This window comes from Condylura cristata, unplaced genomic scaffold (assembly GCF_000260355.1).
Source record: "Condylura cristata isolate star-nosed mole 26May11 unplaced genomic scaffold, ConCri1.0 scaffold00008, whole genome shotgun sequence".
In the NCBI taxonomy this organism is placed as follows: Eukaryota; Metazoa; Chordata; class Mammalia; order Eulipotyphla; family Talpidae; genus Condylura; species Condylura cristata.
The window spans coordinates 8,652,901-8,671,812 of record NW_004567109.1 but is presented as its reverse complement, the minus strand read 5'-3'; the positions used below and the strand labels follow the sequence as shown (position 1 = coordinate 8,671,812).

The 18,912-nt window shown below is 56.3% G+C and overlaps 2 protein-coding genes across 2 annotated transcripts in view; both read left to right on the top strand.

Annotated features, from left to right (window-relative positions):
- The window catches only part of KIF17 (kinesin family member 17), a 29,433-nt gene extending 20,156 nt beyond the window's left edge, over nt 1–9,277 (top strand). The window contains exons 11-16 of the mRNA XM_012722089.1: nt 206–399; nt 1,956–2,187; nt 4,879–5,137; nt 6,167–6,237; nt 7,810–7,927; nt 9,057–9,277. Coding sequence (XP_012577543.1) covers nt 206–399; nt 1,956–2,187; nt 4,879–5,137; nt 6,167–6,237; nt 7,810–7,927; nt 9,057–9,235 — 1,053 coding nt within the window. The 3' untranslated portion in view covers nt 9,236–9,277. The remainder of the gene's footprint in view (nt 1–205; nt 400–1,955; nt 2,188–4,878; nt 5,138–6,166; nt 6,238–7,809; nt 7,928–9,056) is intronic.
- A 2,306-nt stretch (nt 9,278–11,583) lies between these two features.
- Nucleotides 11,584–18,624, top strand: DDOST (dolichyl-diphosphooligosaccharide--protein glycosyltransferase subunit (non-catalytic)). Its single transcript, XM_004678570.2, has 11 exons — nt 11,584–11,908; nt 12,111–12,221; nt 15,144–15,230; nt 15,921–16,024; nt 16,136–16,230; nt 16,492–16,585; nt 16,779–16,927; nt 17,289–17,436; nt 17,813–17,933; nt 18,021–18,127; nt 18,211–18,624. Exons 1-11 carry the CDS (start codon nt 11,755–11,757, stop codon nt 18,358–18,360), a joined length of 1,320 nt encoding a protein of 439 aa, XP_004678627.1. The 5' UTR covers nt 11,584–11,754; the 3' UTR covers nt 18,361–18,624.
- Nucleotides 18,625–18,912: the final 288 nt, after the last annotated feature.

Genomic DNA, 18,912 nt, shown 5'->3' with positions numbered 1-18,912 from the left:
GGCCGGCTTGGGGTTTGAGCCAGCTGCCCGGCTGCTCGTGGACCTGGGGCAGGCATCGGGGCGGGGAGGGCCGCGCGCTGATGGAGATGGAGCCACTGCGACCTTGAAGGGTGCATTTCTGGACATCTGGGTGTCCCCGAGCCAGACGGGGCACCACGCCGGACTTGGAGGGGTCCAGATGCCTCTGGTTTCTCTTTGTACTCAGGAGGTTGATCTGGGACCGGAAGTGAACGAGGAGGTGATGTTGGCCACCGAGCCAGGTGTGGGGCCAGAGGTGGAGGCCGCGGAGGCCACGGAGGAGGCTCAGCCTCGGCCCCCGCTGGGCTTGGCGGCGGCAAGGAAGGACAGCGTGGGCACGGAGGCGGCAGTGCTGACTGACCAGCGGCTGGTGCTCGCCCGGTAGGCGCTGGAGCTGGGGGTGGGGGACGCCAGGGGGGTGCAAGGTGTGGGCCTGGGCTCTGGGTGCCCGTAGAGTCTTCTCGGCCTCCCATGAAGCCCGCCCCTCGCTCTCCCTCCTGCCAGGGCTGAAGTGGCCCGGTCCTGTCTCTGGGGCAGTGGGGAGGGGAGGGGGTTGGGAAGGCCGAGTCAGCCGGGCAGGAGGGCTCTGCTCTGGGAGGGCCCGTGCCACCAGGTCCCGTGGGGGAGCGCGAGGGGGCTGTTGCCGGCTGCCGGCCTGCAGGTGCCAGGCTGCCTGTGGGCCCTTGAGCCCCAGCACCCTCCCTGACGGAAGACTTGCTCACCCTGGGGCCACCTGGGAGTGACTTCCTCACTCACTGAGCAGCTCTGCGCCCCGGGACGTTTCCGAGCCTCGGTTCTCACTTGTGTAAATGGGAATAATGTCAGGCCCACCTCTGTGGCCAAGTCAGCCCAGCTGCCAGCGTGCAGCCTCCTCCCTACCCACTGCCCAAGGGCGGACATTAACTAAGCAACTGCCATACGCTGGGCACTGGGAGGCGGGGGGTGAGGAGTCGGCTTGGCCTTGGAGGGGCTTGTGGCAGGAGGGGCGGGAGGTACACAAGGCCGGGAGGGTCCAGCTCCAGGCAGCTGTGAGCAGCCAGTCAGGCTGGGCCCGCCCGCCGCCTCGGCCCTTAGCTGCTCCCTCTGTGCCTTAACATTGCATCTACAAAGTGGGGGACAGTGACAGTTCCAGTTGCGATGCCTGTGAAGGTCAAAGAGGACAGGGCCCGCAGAGGTGGCAGCTGGCAGCTGGCCCGCAGAAACAAGGGGCGTGTGCCACGTCTGGAGTGGTGATCAGGGGAGGGCCCCGGGGGGGTGGCAGCGGAATGTGACCTGATACGATCATATTCATATCAGGGCAGGTGGGGGCACGGCCAGGGCGCCCCGAGAGACAGGGAGGGAACCGCCTGGTGCTTGAAGTAAGAGCAGAGTGCAAGCTGCAGGGCTTTGGGTTGGGGGTGCGGAGGGAGATGAGGTAGTGAGGCCCTGTGTGCCCCTGGGGGCGCCGGGCTTCTTCCTGATGGACCCCTCAAGAAGTGCCCCTGGTTCCTGCTGCCTGAGCGCCCCACTGGGCTGGGCAGCTCCATCCTTCCCTGGAGCAGGACCTCCCAGCTTCGGGAATCCTGCGGTCCCTGTGGCTTGGAAAGCAGCAGCCTCTAAGCACTTCCGTGCGCTCTCCTGGGCAGTGAGGAGCCCGTCAGTCAGCCTTTCTGCGGGCTTGGCTAAAACCTGTGCTTTAAAAAGTGGAAACCTATTTGGCCTCTGGAGATAAATGTTCCTGAAATGTAGCGCACGGGCCGTGCAGGCAGCGTGCACTGTGTGGGACCCCACGCACACAGCGTGGCTCTTTTTGGAGAAAACCTGTTTTAGTGGACACTCATCCCTGGGCCTCGGTCTCCGTCTCCGGAGGTGGGAAGGGGCCGGGAGCCTCGTGCAGGACAGAAGTGCTCAGGGACTGGTAGACAAGGTCGCGTTTGCTTTCTCCTCTTGGCGGGCAGTCTGCAGCTGCTGGAGCAGCAGGTGGTCGGCGGGGAGCAGGCCAAGAACAAGGACCTGAAGGAGAAGCACAGGCGGAGGAAGCGGTATGCTGACGAGCGCAAGAAGCAGCTGGTGGCGGCCCTGCAGAACTCGGACGAGGACAGCGGGGACTGGGTGCTGCTCAACGTTTACGACTCCATCCAGGAGGAAGTGAGGGCCAAGAGCAAGCTGCTGGAGAGGATGCAGAGGAAGGTGAGGCGGCTCCGCGCCGGCCCTCCCAGGCGGCCGCGCAGGCGCCTTCTGTTCCCGACCTGACCCGACCTTCGTGCACCCTCTGTGTGCGGCGGCGCCCCGCGGCTCTGCTCTGGGGGAGCTTGGGGTGCAGAGGGAGCCCGTGTGTAGGACATCACATAACAGACAGACAAGCAAGAAGAGCCTGGGGTGATAACGCCGCGAAGAGATACCGGGTGGGGGGCGGTGGGAGGCGCCTTTGCTGTTTTCCTTCTTATGCAAGTGGAAACGCACAAATGCCAAATGCACAACCGCCTTGGCTCCAGCGCATGCGCCAGGGCCAGAGGCCCCGCAGCTCATCTGGCCCAGGTGTCAGGGAGGTGGTGAGTTCCCAGCTGGGGCCTGACAGGTGAAGAGCATCAGCCCTAGAGGAGCCTGGCGAGGGCGCTGGGTTCCAGGGACCAGGAAGGAGGCGGATGGACGCGGACAGGCCGTGAGGACGAGGGGGCAGCGGGCCCTGCAGGGGCCTGGCCCGGTCACAACGGCCCGACTGCCCTGACTGTCCCCATTCCGGGCCCCACCCAGCACTGGCCACCAGGGACTCGCGAGCACGAAGCGGTGCCTTTCCGGCAGTCAGCCTCTCCTCTTCTGCCACTTTTTCCGTCTCTCTTCTGCCTTTTTCTTAATAATCCCCGTGTCCTCTTCAGCCATGTCCTCTTCAGCCGAAGTTGTTCTCCTGCGGGTTCTTTATACTTATATCTAAGTTTCAAAAAATTTCTTTCCTGGGTTTGCTTAATGCCCCGTTTTACACTTCTTCCTTTTTGTTCACTTTGAAGTTTTTGATTTCTGATTTGAAACCCCTGTCTGTGGAGATGCATCAGAAAATTTTTATTCATGTTGGGTTCCATTTTCCATCTGCCGGGTTCTGCGCACTCAGGCTTTGGAGGTTCGGCTGAAGTGCGGTGATTTTCATTTTCTCTTTCTGATTGTAGCTTTGATTAGCTACATCTGCCCCTTTCTGTTGCATCTGCAAGGTCTTGTTTCTCCGCACTTCCGGTGCCAGATGAACGCAGAGGTGAAGGTTCGGGTTGCTTCCCGGTCAATAGCACCCTCTGCTGTCCACACGGAGAAGTACAGCTTCTCCCTTCCGGCTTCTGTACACTTTGCAAAACTACTGTGGAAGCTCAATATATGGGCAGAAATCTGCGAAGAGTGCAAACTTAGGAAATGGTCAATGCTTTTCCAGTTAATTTTATTTTATAGATTTATTTATTTATGCATACAGAACTGGGGTACAAAGCCAGAGGCTCAGGGACGGTGAGAGGATTCACTGGAGACAGAGTGGGGAGCAGAACAGGCGGATCGGCAAAGTACACTGCTGAGGGGAGCAGCGGGCGGGTCAGGAGAGGTCTGCCGCGCCATGTGGGTCACCTTTGGGGCAGAGATCGAACTCGCATTGAAGCGGCTGTAGTTAATTTGCAGTGCTGTGCCCTAACCCACTGCACCACCAGGGAGGGCCTTGAAATCTGATTTTTTTTTTTTTAGTCATATGGTATTTTTATAAATTAGCTTGGGAATATCGATACCTTGGTGAAGCTGGAGTTTCCTGTCCAAGAACATGATATATTTTTTATTAGTTCAAACCAACGTATGTGTCATTCAGGAGTGTTTTATAAGTTTCCTCATCCGGCTTTGGATACATGTTGTTAATCATACTTGGTATTTTATTTGCTTTCCAATATGAAGTGTCCTCTTCCATTGTATAGTCTAACTGTATTTTGCTTGTAAAATGAAGGCTAATGGTTTTTTAAAAAGTATTTTTTAAAAAGTACTTTAAAAAACCATTGTGAGTTAGAACAGAACACTTCTTAACTCATTCCCTGGGCCAGGATAGCCTAGCATCTAAATTAGACACAGACATGACAATAAAGCTATAGACTAATGTTCCTTACACATAGAGACACAAAGTGCCCCATCCGATCTAGCAAGTGCAGCTATGAAAGTGTTGCCACACCACACTGAAGTAGGTTTTATCCCCAGAATGCAGGATTAGTTTTCCATCCCCAAGTCAAGGCATCATACCAAAGCATAAAGGACAAAAAAACAAAACAAAAAACAAAAACAAAAAAACACACATGCATGGGAACATTGGAAAAAATTTGAAACTTGTGATAGAAAACATTCAGCAAACAGGACTGTGAGAAAACTTCTACCCTACAAAGGGCATCTGTAACCCACTGACAGCTAACACGGTCAGCTAACGCTGCTGAACAAGCTCCTCCTAAGAGTCACATGCACAGGATATCTGTTCTCATGGCTCCTGCTGAACTCTGGTCTGGAGGTCCTGGCGAGGGCAGTTAGGCAAGAGCGTGATCTGAACCCGGAAGGAAGAGGTAAAGTTGTCTCTGTTTGCAGATGACATGACCTTTATATATGGAAAATCCTAAAGAATCTGCTAAAAAAACCCTGCTAGAATCAGTGAATGGATTCCTGCTTTCTGTAATGTTGTGGGCATAGTAGGCACTCATTTAAAGGCTGGGCAGGGAGGTGCAGAGTGAGGGCGGGGAGATGGCTGGGCAGCTGGTGGAGAAGAGGCTGGACAGAGGGCTGAGTCCAGCAGCAGAGGGCGGGTGGCTGAGAGTAGCCAAGGGACCAGCAGAGGCGGATGGCGAAATGACTTTCCTGCTCACTGCCTCGTGCCCTTGCTTCTAGCTTCGGGCAGCAGAGGTGGAGATCAAAGACCTGCAGTCGGAGTTCGAGCTGGAGAAGATTGACTATCTGGCCACCATCCGTCGGCAGGAGCGCGACTCTCTGCTCTTCCAGCAGCTCCTGGAGCAGGTGCAGGCTCTGATTCGCAGGGACTGTAACTACAGCAACCTGGACAAGATCCGGCGGGAGTCCTGCTGGGATGAAGATAATGGCTTCTGGAAGATTCCTGAGCCCCTCATCATGAAAACCAGCCTCCCAGTAGGTCAGGAGCTTGGCTGTGCCTTGACCCTCCCTGCCCTCCTCCACAGTCTGCCCCTTACCGACTGACAGGGAGACACGGGCCTCACCCTGCTGCTTGTGGGGGCAGCAGACACATGACCTGGGCCCCAGAACATGGGGACTTGAGAACATGGTGTATTCTGGACCCAGACATGGGGGTTGGGGTTCTGGCGCCCTCTCCCCCCCCCACCCCGTGTGACTCAAGGACTGAGCGTCCTCATCTGTGAAGTGGGAGTTAATGGCAGCGCCCTCCTTAAAGGTGACTTAAAATGTGTCACGTATTATAGCCTGTAGCTCCTGGCGCATCGTAGGTGCTTGGTACATCTGTCACTATCAGGGTTGCCACTGAGTAATTACGGTGTATAGTTCCATCTCATAACAGCCCAGCGATGGGCCAAGATCACCCCATCTGCGGAAACGGCACCTCGGAGACGGTGGCTCCCCAAGGTCACAGTCTGGCCGTGGTTGTAGGGCCAGGGGTGGAATCCGCAGCTCAGCGTCCTGGCCTGGGTCAGCTGAGTGTCCCTGCCTTCCCCTGGGCCCCGATCCCTGACCCTCACTGACCCTCACTGAGGAAGGTTGCTAGGTCGAAGGTCCCTCCGCCTCCGTGGTGTCGGGGCGCATCTGCAGGGCTGCTCCTGCGCCCAGAGTGGGTTCTGCGCCTCACACAGCCGCGTGCTCTCAAGCACTGTGCTCCCCGTCCATCCTCCCTGCCAGATGTGCTCCTCCGGGTCTGACACCTCCCGTGTGTCTGGACAGCCACTGACACGCCAGGCGTGCCCACAGCTCCGGGCAGCAGCGGCCTGTCTCCTGCTCCCGCCAGCCTGCTCTCGTCTGCAAGCAGGGGAGTGGCTGCCTTGGCGTCTCAGTCCTCCAGCTGCCTCCCAGAGCCACACCCCTTGCACCGGACGTGTCCTCCCCTGGCTCTGAGCCATGCCAGACCCCCAGCCTGGGGAGCGGCCTCTGTCCTGCATGCCAGGCCGCAGTGACTTCAGCTCTTGTTTTCTCGTAGCAGTTTCCGCAGGGCCACAGAACAAACCAGCCCGCAGAGCCTCTGCTGTGGACGGCAGCGAGCCAGGCGTGGTGAGTCCCTCCGAGCTCGAACACAGAGTGCGGCCCGTGGGCCTGTCGGTCAGTGCAGTGGGTCTCCGGGGAACTGGACTCTGGGGAACTGGGCTTCTACTGTCATCCACCTAAGGATTAACACCGGGGCTGAGCCTGGATCCTTTCTGAGTTACTTGGATGGGGCCTTCATTCCAAGGCGCTTTTTCATAAAGCCCAGGAGAATGCTGATGGACAGGGCCCCTCCTGCCTCAGCCTCAGTCCCAGACGCAAGCCGCACACTGGTTCCTGGGGCCCCGGCCGGTGTCCTTGGATTACAAGGGTTTGGAAAGTATCCATTAAATAGTAATTGGGACTCTGAAGTCACTGTTTTTCTGTTCCCCATGTTTTATATTTAACAGATCTATATATCCTTAAAGTGCAGGTCAGCAAACATTTCCATCAAGACCAGATGGTGAATATTTTAGGCTTGGGGACCTGTCTAGCTGCTCAGTGCACCTTCATGGCACAAAAACTGCCTGCGAAGATGTGTCAGTGAGCAAACATGGCTGTGTTCCAATAAAACTTTATTGACAAAACAGTCAGTGGGCCTGGCTCACAGGCTGTAATTTGTTGATTCCAACTTAAAAACCTTCATTTCAGAAAAGCTACACAGAACATATCTTCCTAATGCTGATAAGCTCACTCCTAGTTGAATGAATTCCAGATATCTCTGAGCAAGGCAGGGGATGTTAGCTGGCCTTCACCTCTGGTTGGCTGCTTTTAATAGCTTAACTTGGGAAAAAATTGTTCCTGGAAAACTTTCTTAATCCAGGACCACCAAAGGTTTACATTAGAATGTTTTTAGTTTCAAGTAATACATAACCCTCAGCAAGTAATCATAAGCAAATGGGAAATGTACTGGCTCATGTTAAGTGGGCACTTTTCAGGCATGACTGGATCTAGGGATTCAAACCATTGGGGTTCTATTTTTTTAATGAAAGATTTATTTATGCATGCAGAATTGGGGTACAGGCCAGACTTGCAGGGGCAGTGAGAGGATTCACCAGAGATAGTGGGGAGCAGAACAGGCAGATGGACAATGGCAGAATGAGGGGTGCATGATGGTCCTGCCAGGACCACATCAACTGGGAGAAAGAACCCTTGACGGCTGTGATTCGGGCTGAAGGAAACAGATCTGTGCAGCAGACTGGAGAAGTAATGGTGCGTGGTGACAGAAAGGTTGGCTCTCCTGGTCTCTTGCTCACAAATGTACCCAGGAGTCTCAGTGGCTCTCTGCCCGCCAAGATGAGCATGAGGCAGGTGGTATCACCCTGACCCCAGTCGGAGCGGACAGGTACCCTGTGCCGAGCTTTGCAGGAGGGAACTAGGTGCCTTCTCCTACCAAGGAAGAGGGTGGCAGGGAAGGCTTTGCTCAGACTGACCCCCTTGCCCCAAGATGCCCGGACGCCACCCCAGGAGTCAGGTGTATATAATAGGGGAGATCAAACTGGGCAGTGGGCTCAGGACGGCCCCACCCCAGCAGGTTAAGGGCTCAGGTAAGAACTACACACGCAAGGTGCATTGACCTATAAGGATTTCGAATCTCAGCAGGAAGAAGACCGCTACAAGCTGATGCTCAGCCGGAGTGACAGTGAAAACATCGCGAGTAACTACTTCCGGTCGAAGCGGGCCAGCCAGATCCTCAGCTCAGACCCCATGAAGAGCCTCAGTGAGTGTCCTGCCCACCTCCTGTCCTCCTGCCCCTCTGAAGAGCCCTTCTGGCTACTGGCCACTGGGAGAGGCATGCAGGACTCACATAGGCTGAGTTCTAAACCCTTCCCTGCTCTGAGCCTCAGTTTCATCAACTGTTCATCAGCAGGAGGGTGGTAACACCTGCTTCTCAGGTGTTGCTGAGAGGCGGAGGGGAAGGGCCCAGCCCAGGGCCTGGCACGCACAGCCAGTACACAGTACACAGCTCCCCTCTCCTCCACCCCTTGGCTGCTGGGGTGTTTCCCCTGACACGCACAGGATGCCCCCCCTGTTCGGGCCCTGCACTGCTGCCCCCCAGCATCCTCAGATGCCAGTATTGTGGGTTTCCCCAAGTGAGCCTGGGGGGCTGAACAGAGCCACAAATGTAACACACACTTTATTTATTTACTTATTTATGCATTCAGAACCGGGGTACAGGCCAGAGACAGAGTGGGGAGCAGAACAGGCAGATTGACGAAGTACACTGCTGAGGGGAGCAGCGGGCGGGTCAGGAGAGATCTGTGCCATGTGGATCAGTTCCAGGCCCAGGGGTCGAACTCATGCTGTAGTGGCTTCGGAGAGCTTCCGAATGCGGTGCTTGAACCGTTGCACCACCAGGGAGAGCCTAGTAACACACACTTTTCAAAGCAAGGATCACAAATCACTTCATCCTTCTACTTTTAAAAAACCAAAGGTCACAGAGCTCCCAATAAAATAGCAATGAAAAGAAAGTCTCTGTAATCCACTGAGGTTATTTAAGAGGCAAGGGATGCTGCTGAGAGAAAGCAGGCAGGAAGGAAACCAAGCTCAGTTAATTCTGGCTGCTGTGCCCGGCTGCAGGTGAGGAGACCGAGGCTTAGAAGTGGCTGCCAAGGAAGTGGCACTCGGCTTCGGCCTGGGCTGGTCTGGGCTGAGCCCCTGGCTGCCTCGGCCTGGGCCTTGCGAACTCCAAACTTCCAGCTCAGATTGATGGGGTGCAGATGGGGTGCCAGGTCTGGGCTTCAACAACCAGAGCAGCTTCCCAGAGCTTGGAGACCAAAGCCCCTGGCCGGCGGGGTGGGCTGGGCCGCAACTCCACACTGGCTCACCACTTCTCCTCTTCTCCACAGCGCGTCACAACTCGCCGCCAGGCCTCAGCTCCCCACTCAGCACCAACCCTGCCATCCCACCCACCCAGGCCCCCGAAATGCCACAACCCCGGCCCTTCCGCCTCGAGTCCCTCGACATCCCCTTTGCCAAGGCCAAGCGTAAGAAAAGCAAAAGCAGCTTTGGTAGTGAGCCTCTGTGAACAGTGCCGGCTGCTGCCCCGCCTGGGCTTTCGTGACTCCCCCAGGCCAGCCCCAGCAGGCTCCCCCACCCGCCCCCACAGGTCTGGGGCCAAGGCAGCCTTACCCTGAAAAGACATCTTCCCTTCCCTGTTCCCCAGAGAGCCCACTTCAGCCCAGGGCCACCCGAGGCTGGACTGTCGTCCTCGGAGAGGCCTGCACCGGCTCTCCACACCACGTCAGTGTTTCTATCCGCTCGCCTGCCACAGAGCCCGCCGTCTGTGCTCACCGATGCTGCCCTGCCCCCAGGCCTTCACCAGCAGCCCTGACAGTGGGCCACAGCATCCATGTAGATCAAGCTCAGCATGCTGGTGATCGAAGTTGTGCCCCCTTCCTGGGTGAAGCCCTGGGGGCAGGGCAGTGTCCTGGAACAACTGCCCCCTACTGCCTGCTCCTGGCTGGCTGCGGCCCAGAGGCACACATTAAGCTGCCCCAATAAACTGCCTTTTCTGACCAGTGCCCCTCCCCTGGTCTTCTGAACACACCCCGCTGCCTGGCCTTTAAGGAGCTTACTGGAGTGGGGTCCTTTACTGCCTGGTACTTTTAGAACAAGCAGGCTCCAGGGTTTCTGCGGCTCCCTGTCACTGTGAGTACAAGAACACTTTTCTGGGGGAGAGCATTTGAACTGTCATTAGATTCTCAAAGGATCCACCATCCAGGAAAACCAAGTCCTTGCTGAGGCCCAGAGAAGGTGCAGGCTGACAGCCCCAGAGGGGCACTGGAAAGGGGTATCTGACATCGCCAGGAGGAATCTGGACCACCCCAGGTACCTAGGACACATGCCTCTGCCTGTGTGGCCCAAGCCTGCCCTGTGGAAGAGGCCCCTAGTCTCTGGGGGAACTTGGCCTTTGTCTTAAGCCTCCTTTCACTTCCATCTGTGAAAATGTGGACAACACCCTCCCCACAGGTGCCTTGTGCAGATTGTAAATGAGGTGGCCTTTAAGTACCATGTGAAGCAGGTGCTGTTAGCCCCTTTATTCCTCTCCTCCATGTTTTGTAATCCTACATTGGTGGGGGCCAGAAGCCACATTTCCGGGGAAGGCAAGCTCTGGAGCAGGTGAGGTGGAGGGTGCTTAGGTAAAGACAGATCTAATTAGAGGCAGGCCGCAGAGAGGGAGCAAGCTCAGCCCTGCTGTGGTGGTGGGGGGTTTGGCAGGGGAGGTAGAGGTTAAGTGCCTGTGTAATGGGAGCATCATTGGGCTGGAGCCATAAAGGAGGTGGCAGACTTCCCATGGGAATGTGGGGCAAGGTGGGGCAGCACCTCCTGGTAGTGGGAGCTGCATGAGCCAAAGTCAGGGGGTGCGAAAGTTCAGGGCGCTAAGGGGAGCAGGGCCTTTTGTTCCAGGGGAGCCCTGAGCAGGGAGCGAGAGGAGGTGGACGCCAGATGAGTTATAGCTCCTTCAGGTGTTCCTAAAGCACTTGGGTTGCACCATCAGGTCTGACTGCGGTGGGCTGGCCTGAAGGTGTGTGCAGAAAGGAGGGCTGGGCTGCCCTGCAGGAAATGGGGACTTAAGCTGGGGGTAAGGGGTGCAGACTGATGCCGCAGGGAGGTTTTGATTCTTGCTTCCTCATTCTTGACTTGGTGGACTAGTGTAAAAAGGTCTCAAAAGAACCTTCTCTCTCCACCATTACCTTTACCGTTTGTCACTCAGTCCCGCGGTGGGACTGAGCCAGGTGTGAGGTGGCCAGGTGGCCCTGTAACAGCTCCGAAGGGATCGGAACCGGCAGGACTGAGTGGATGGTCAGACTTGACCTGCACTATGCACTTCTTAACCCGCGCCAGTTGTCCCGAGAGCCAGGCTGTTGCAAAGCACAATTGTACCAGGTAAGTAGCAGAGGCGGACCTCGCCACTGTTTCTTTTTCCAGCCTGGGAAAGTGGCCTGCAGGGAAGTAAAACGCCCAGAAACTGGCTAGTGACAGACGGAGCTTGGACGTGGACCCAGATGCGGCTTCTCGACCGCTGCCAGGCCCGCGCCGCGCGTGGGCCCGAGAACGGCCGGAGACACTAGCGCGTCTGAATTTTCCGCTCTCCTCTTCCCTGGAGAGGCGGCCTGGTTCCCAGCCTAGACTAAGTGCACCCAGGAGGCCACAGCGCCCCAGACCCGGTCCAGATCGCGACGGTCTACGTCACCGCGTAGCCGGTAGAGGGACGCGCACCCAGGCTCCGGGCGGAACCAAAGGCCTCTCGGCTTCGTTGATTGGCGCTGGCTGCAGAGCTGTCTCTCTGGGATTGAGTCTTTTCCTGTGGGGAGGCGGAGCTTCCCGCTCCTTCCGCCAATAGCGCTCAGAGACTCCGCCTCCATCCCGGTCACTTCCGGCGGTGCTCCCGGCTCCTAACCGCGCAAGCTACGTCCCTCGACGCTCGACCCCGGTGAACGCGGACCACTTCCGGGTTATACTCCAACATCGCGAGCTGCGATTGGACGAACATAGGAGCCACTTCCGGCGCCCAGGTGCTTTGGCTCTGGCTGGAGGAGGAAGATGGAGCTCTGTGCTGCAGCCCGCGCTTGGTCTCTGTTCTGGCTGCTGCTGCCCTTGCTTGGTGGAGCCTGCGCCAGCGGCCCCCGCACCTTAGTGTTACTGGACAACCTCAACCTACGGGAGACGCATTCGCTTTTCTTCCGAAGCTTAAAGGGTGAGACCGGGGTCCCAGGGGGCGGCGGGGTGAGAATCTGGCGTTGCAGGAGCGCCCTGGCCGCCCGCCCTCCTACTCGTTCTCCCTCAGCGGGCCGCCCACGTCTAGCCTGCAGCTCGAGGGAGGCGGTCGAGGTCTCGGCAGGGGTGACGTCCCTTCGCATGCCCCCTGCTTCAGCTTCCTGTCTTCTGTCTTTTTCCAGATCGGGGTTTTGAACTCACTTTCAAGACGGCGGATGACCCCAGCCTGTCCCTCATTAAGTACGGGGAGTTCCTTTATGACAATCTCATCATCTTCTCTCCTTCGGTTGAAGGTAAGGACCGCGCGTCGCCAGAATCGGGATCCGCGGCCCGGCATTGATTGGTTGGCCGCCTGAATTTTGGGCGTATTCTGGATTATGGCATGGGTCGCCAGCCCTGGTCGCTGCCATGCCAGAGAAGAGGGAAATGTTCGTGTCTAACGTGGGCCCAGGAGCGCACGTCTCCTCTCTGAATAGCTGGCGATTGTGGGGTCGTGTTGACACCTTTGCGAAGGGAGTTTGTAAAGGGACTGGCGGGAAAGATGGAGGTTACCCCTGTTGGGTGTGCTGTATGCTGTGTGGAAAGAGTGGTGTACTGTTAGTGCGGCTTCCTGTAAAGAGGCGGTGTGACGCCCCGTTTGGGTCTGGACAGGCTTGTCTAGGGCGTAGTAGGGAACTAGTTGTTGAGCAGAACAAACATCTTGTTTAGATTATTCAGTTGTGAATTATTTCTGTGATAGAAAACTTGCTACCTTTTGAGACAATCCACTCTGTGGCTGGACACCTATGAGAAGCGCTGAGATGAACTTCCGCTTTTGTTTATTTGGGGGTGGGAGTGGGGAAGGAGGTACTTCCCAGGGTCTTTGAGACTAAGTGTAATGCTTATTTACGGAGGCATAGGCTTCACAATGTCATGACTGATTTACATTTTTTTTTTTCCTCCAGACTAAATATCTTTGGTTCTTTTGTTGTGTGGTTTTTATTTTTTTGCGGGGGGGGGGGGCAGATTCCTAGTTATTCACCTTGGGCGGAGTTTCAGTTTTATCTTTGTCTCAGAAGGCCTAAGTCGTTCCTGTCTGGGGTAAAACCACACCCCCATCTTTGCTGTCAGTCGAAGTTTTGGAGATTTTTGCTTTGTTGGCAGCCACTTTATTTTCTGCAGTTGATGAAAATTGAGTGAGCCAGTTTTCATGACAGTTGTGTTTGGAACTCTGAAATAGGGACTGGACGATGACAGAGATACGCCCATTTGTTTTTGAGGAAATAAAAAGGAGGATTTGGAATGAGATGCCAAAGCCCATGTTGGGATGCCCATGGTGGAGTGGGGGGCACGACCAGGTTGTGCTCAGGCATTGGCCTGAGAGGAGGAAGGAGCTGATGGGTGAGACGGACTGGGCGAAGGTTGGAGCGGGCTGCGTGGTGTTGTGCCCGCAGACACAGGGCAGCTTCTCTGTTGACTGGGCTCAGGGATAAAGGAGAGTCTGGAGCGCTCAGTGGCTTTTTCAGGCTTTAATGCTCTTTCTATGCCAACTGGGGGGTGAGCCCGAAGGCTGGCAGCCTCCCAGCCCCCAGCGATTCTGTTCTCTTTCGGCTTGCGCCTGTGTCCTTTCGTGTCCTGCCCCTGTAGCCACTTGTCCTCTCGCAGCTTCCAGGTAACCGCTCTCGTCTCTGAATGGCGCCGCCCTTATGAACTCCGCTCTCAGCTCAGGTGCGCCCACTTACGCTCGCACACACTCCAGGTGTTCACCGACAGGCACTGTGACCCCCGCCACGCTCCCAAGCCCTGCTGCATTCAAGGCCGCAGGGGACAGCCACAGAGGCTGATGGCCTGAAAGCCTGACCACTTCACTTACGCTGCATGTCGGGGAAAGCCGAAAGCCGTCTCGCACATCCAGGCCATTTCTGGATCCCCTTTACATACCGCCTGTGCTGTGCTTGCATAGTGCTTTTCTTTAACTCGATCCACTTAGAAAAAACTGAACATCTTGAAGGGGGCCAGTAAATGAAGTCAGTACAGCCGCTGGAACCGGAGGGCCGGAGTCACCACGTGCGTCAGTAGCAGCGGGTAATGCCGCGCTGGCCAGGTGCTGGCCTGCTGAGCGGGGGGGCTGACAGCCTCCTGACGGAGTTGATTAGCTGTTGTGAGATAAGTGGTAAAGTCTGGCATCAAACTGTGACCTTGCTGATGAGGAAGCCTGAGGCGTCATTGGAAAAGGGGATCACTTTATCTGAAACCCTCTGTTAACGAAAGCCCTGGCCCACATCACCTGGCTTTTTTTGCCCTTAGTGGTCTGGGTTCTAGGCTTCGGATAACGCTGCCACAGGAAATCCTCCTGGGCACTGTTGGGGAGAAGCTTGTGTCTGCTGGAGGCATGTCTGTGTCTGTGTGTGGTGGGCGGGGGCGGGGGCTTAGGGTAAAGGCTTCTGCTCCGAGCCCTCTCAGGTGTGACAACGCTGGCCCAACTTTTTTCTCCCACTTACAGACCCAGTAAATTCCTGAGCACTCCTTCCACTTTATGTTGAACATTGGGGTACACTTTGGGCAAACTCCTGAGCTTACAGAAGTTCTCAGTTCTAATTAATTCTGGATGCTTCTGGCAGTGAGCCGATTGGAAGGGTTGACCAGAAAAGGGGATCATCTAACAATTAAACGTTGGAAATTCAGCACACTTGGTCTGCTAAGTGCTTGGGTCATGGCTACCGTGACTATAATCTGTTGGGTGAAATGGGAGTTACTCGTGTTAGGCAAGTGGGTACTAGTATCAGGGGACAGCATCACCCAAAGATTCAAAAGTGCTCCCTCTCAGACAGCTTAGGTGGAAGTGAAACTGGGGGGCACTGGAAAAAAAACTTGCTGACTCCCTCCCATAACTCTGGTGATGACAAAAGATGCTGACGTGAAAGTTGCAGTTGATAAGTTTGCATGTGATTTCCTGAAGTATGACGGGGTGGAGACCGCATTCGTGACGCCTGGTCACTAACTTGACCGCTATGGTTGGTAGATGTTTGACTCGCTCACAACTGATTTCTCATATCTGGGCACCCGGTGAATTGCCCTCTCACTGGCGCATGTGGTTAAGACCCTCCCCTAGGGGCCTCAGGGGCTGCTGGCCTGTGGTGACGGCAGTTACTCTGAAGTTTCCCTCACCTCCACCCACAAATGTCAGAGGGGCGCAAGAGCAACCTGGGGGTCACTGAGCCTCGTGCTTCTTGCAGACTTTGGAGGCAACATCAACGTGGAGACCATCAGTACCTTCATCGACGGGGGCGGCAGTGTCCTGGTCGCTGCCAGCTCAGACATCGGTGAGTCTGACCCCGCAGGGGCTTGAAGAGCTCTGGCGGAAACTGCCCCGCTGTGCCCCCAGGCAGAGTTTGGCCAGGGAGGGGCCTCTGCTGGCCCATGGGCACAGCGAGGGGGACCTTGTGTGTGTGTGTGTGTGTTTTCCGTGGGTTGGTTTGACTTTTGGTAGCCGTTAGAGGAGAGGAAAACAGGTGGGCAGCTGGTGGGGCAGGGCATGGCCACAGATTGGTTCCATCTGGGGCCTTTGCACAGACGCTTAGCAGGGCAAGAGCAGGCCTGTGCACGGGCTTGGCCCCCACTGCACGACAACTCTGGCCAACCTTGTGCCTTCCCCATGGTGCTGACAGATTTTTAAAACCTTACTGGGCAGGCTTCTCGGTGGGGTGATAATGAACTGAGAGAACCCTGTAAGCCTCGGCTCATCTGGGTCACGCGTGCCTGAGGTAGCTGTGCTTTGCAGGGGTTTTTGCACCGAACTGAGGTCACTAAGCATTTGTAGAGGGCCAGGAGGCTGTTTTTGGTTAACTGACCCTGTAGGTAGAATGCCAGGTGGCGGCCCAAGGGACCCTCTGGGGCAGGGGCCTTCTCAGTGAATCTGTGGGGCTTTTGGGGCATCTGGGAGTTGTGCCAGGACACAGCTTGTCCCAGGGCCCCCGCAAGGGCTCAGCCAGCCACCCCTTGGGTCTGTGCAGGTGACCCACTTCGCGAGCTGGGCAGTGAGTGTGGGATTGAGTTTGACGAGGAGAAGACAGCTGTCATTGACCACCACAACTATGACGTCTCAGACCTTGGCCAGGTAATGAGGCCTTTAGCCACCGAGGCTTGAGGCCCTTAAGCAGAGCCCAGCCTGGACCCAGCCTGGTTGTGGACTCTCGTCCTGAAACCTGTCTGTCCCCTGCCCTTGCAGCACACGCTCATTGTGGCCGACACTGAGAACCTGCTGAAGGCCCCGACCATCGTGGGGAAGTCCTCCCTGAACCCCATCCTCTTTCGAGGTGTTGGGTGAGTGAGCAGCGAGAGGCCAGCAGAAGCTGCGGGAAGAGGGGATTACTTCTGTTCTCAGGAAAGCAGCCTGAGCATGATTATTTGGGGGCATCCTTCCCCCCAGCGGCTGTGGACGAGATGACGTCACTATCACAGCAGGATTACTTGGGGGCGATGGAGGAAGGAGGCAGGTTCATCCCTGTGAAGACTCTTTGGAGACCCCGGGTCCTTTGGGCTCAGTTCCTGGGGTCAGCAGCAGGCAACACTTTTCTTCTGCAGGATGGTGGCTGACCCTGATAACCCTCTGGTCTTGGATATCCTGACAGGCTCATCCACCTCTTACTCCTTCTTCCCGGATAAACCTATCACCCAGGTGAGGGGTCATTGCAGCCCCGAGGGCTCTGGGCCCAGTAACTGCACGGCACTGTTTTGTGTGAAGCTGGTGACCTGAGGAGTGGGGGGAGTGGGCAGAAGACCATACTCTCGGGGCGAGGTGGTCAGTCTGGCCTGCCGTCCGCCTGCCCTTTACGTGGCAGCCCTTGGATGACAGCCCTTCTCGTTCCCAGTATCCTCATGCGGTGGGAAAGAACACGCTCCTCATTGCCGGGCTCCAGGCCAGGAACAATGCTCGGGTTATCTTCAGTGGCTCTTTGGACTTCTTCAGCGATGCCTTCTTCAACTCCGCAGTGCAGAAGGCCACGCCCGGCTCCCAGAGGTAGGCTGCTGGGCCTCTGGCCTGTGTGGTCCGTTCTGTACAGCTGGGTGGAAGGAGCTATTAGGGGTCATAAATTATTCAGAGACTTTGTTGCTATTGCTGGAGTTGGCCCTGCGAGCTTTTCAAGAGATCAGGGACTTACTGAAGCCATTATGAAAAGTGGGTATTTACATGCAGAAGACACCCAAGACAGCGCCACCTCACACTGCTTCATTTTTTGTGTGTGTGTGTTCCCTTCAACCAGATACCTAGATGCATGGCCTCGGGCGGGTTGAGCAGTTTGTCCCGGGGGCCAGTGCTTAGTCTTGCTTATGGGGCCCATGGAGAGCCAGCGGGTGCTCTTGCCGTTCTCTCCCTGCAGGTATTCCCAGACAGGCAACTACGAGCTAGCTGTGGCCCTCTCCCGCTGGGTGTTCAAGGAGGAGGGTGTCCTCCGTGTGGGCCCTGTGTCCCATCATCGGGTGGGCGAGATGGCCCCACCCAACGCCTACACTGTCACGGACCTTGTGGTAAGAGCTGCGATGTGAGGGCCCCCAGTTTTGGCCAAGTTGCTTCAGCTCAGAAGCACTTATTAGACACTGAGATGTTGGGCCTGAGGGACCTGTGCGAGGCTGATGTGGTTGCTGGGCACCTGGCGGAAAACTGCTGGCCTCTTTGGAAGCCTCCTTTGAAGGGGCGTGGCTTGGCTGTGGGAGTGGGACTCACAAGAGAAGCGGCATTTGAATGGGGTCTCGAGAGTGCACCTGCCAGGCAGCAGCAGTGACTGCAGAGCCAGGGTGCCGAGGGGCGGGATGGCTTCGGGGCGCCCTAATGGGCCTGGGGGGCAGCCGGTGGGTGGCACCCTGCAGGCCCCCACCGCCCCAGCTCACTGGCCTCTGACCTCAGGAGTACAGCATCGTGATCGAGCAGCTCTCAAATGGCAGGTGGGTCCCCTTTGATGGTGATGACATTCAGCTGGAGTTTGTCCGCATCGACCCCTTCGTGAGGACCTTCCTGAAGAAGAAAGGTGAGCGCGTGCTCAGCGCAGGACAGCTCTGCCTGGCGCACGGGGCTGGCAGCAGTCGGCCCTGGTGACCGGCCACCTCCTCCCCAGGTGGCAGATACAGCGTGCAGTTCAAGCTGCCGGACGTGTACGGCGTTTTCCAGTTTAAAGTGGATTACAACCGGCTGGGCTACACGCACCTCTACTCCTCGACCCAGGTAAGCGCAGGTCGCCGCCTGCCCGCGCCCTGTGCCCCGCCTGGCTTCCCAGCGGCCAGGCCCACCACGCCGTCCCGTTGCAGGTGTCAGTGAGGCCACTGCAGCACACGCAGTACGAGCGCTTCATCCCCTCGGCCTACCCCTACTACGCCAGCGCCTTCTCCATGATGGCGGGGCTCTTCATCTTCAGCATCGTCTTCTTGCACATGAAGGAGAAGGAGAAGTCCGACTGAGGGCCGGGCCCTGGACTGCCGCAGGAGACGAGGGTGTGTAGTGGCATCCGGAGTTGTTCCCTCATGGTGGGTTGTTTGTTTTTTTGTTTTTAACTTTTTATAAGCCGTGGGACAGTGGCACAGCCTTACCTCAGCAGGAGATGCAGCACGAGAACCGAGGCGCGGGCCCGGGGAGTAACCTTCATGTTGGAGTTTAAGTGGTATTTTTTGTACGTGCGGTCACTCTCATTTCTAAAATAAAGAGAAACATCGCCCTCAAACTTTATCTGGCCCTGGTGGTGCTTTACTCACGGTGGGGCGGCTGAACATTATGGCCTGATAGATGATAATTTTGTCGAAGACTGGACTATTGTTTTCTTAAATTATGAAGTGAGAGTCTCTTAGTTTACCGCAAGGGAGAAAATAAGTCAAATGGGATATCTGGGGGAGACTTTATAGTAGAATTTTAGAACTGCTTGGTCGCAACACCTTAAATATGTTTTTGATTTTTGCCACCAGGTACAGATAAAATTTGTGTTTTATTTGTTGGTTCTAAAATCATTCCAAGAAGAA

Bases quoted from the DNA above. Each gene is read 5' to 3' on its own strand.
- DDOST (XM_004678570.2), top strand. From the start codon at position 11,755: ATGGAGCTCTGTGCTGCAGCCCGCGCTTGGTCTCTGTTCTGGCTGCTG. The intron at 11,909-12,110 runs GTGAGACCGGGG...GTCTTTTTCCAG, and splicing joins TTTCTTCCGAAGCTTAAAGG to ATCGGGGTTTTGAACTCACT. The intron at 12,222-15,143 runs GTAAGGACCGCG...TGCTTCTTGCAG, and splicing joins CTTCTCTCCTTCGGTTGAAG to ACTTTGGAGGCAACATCAAC.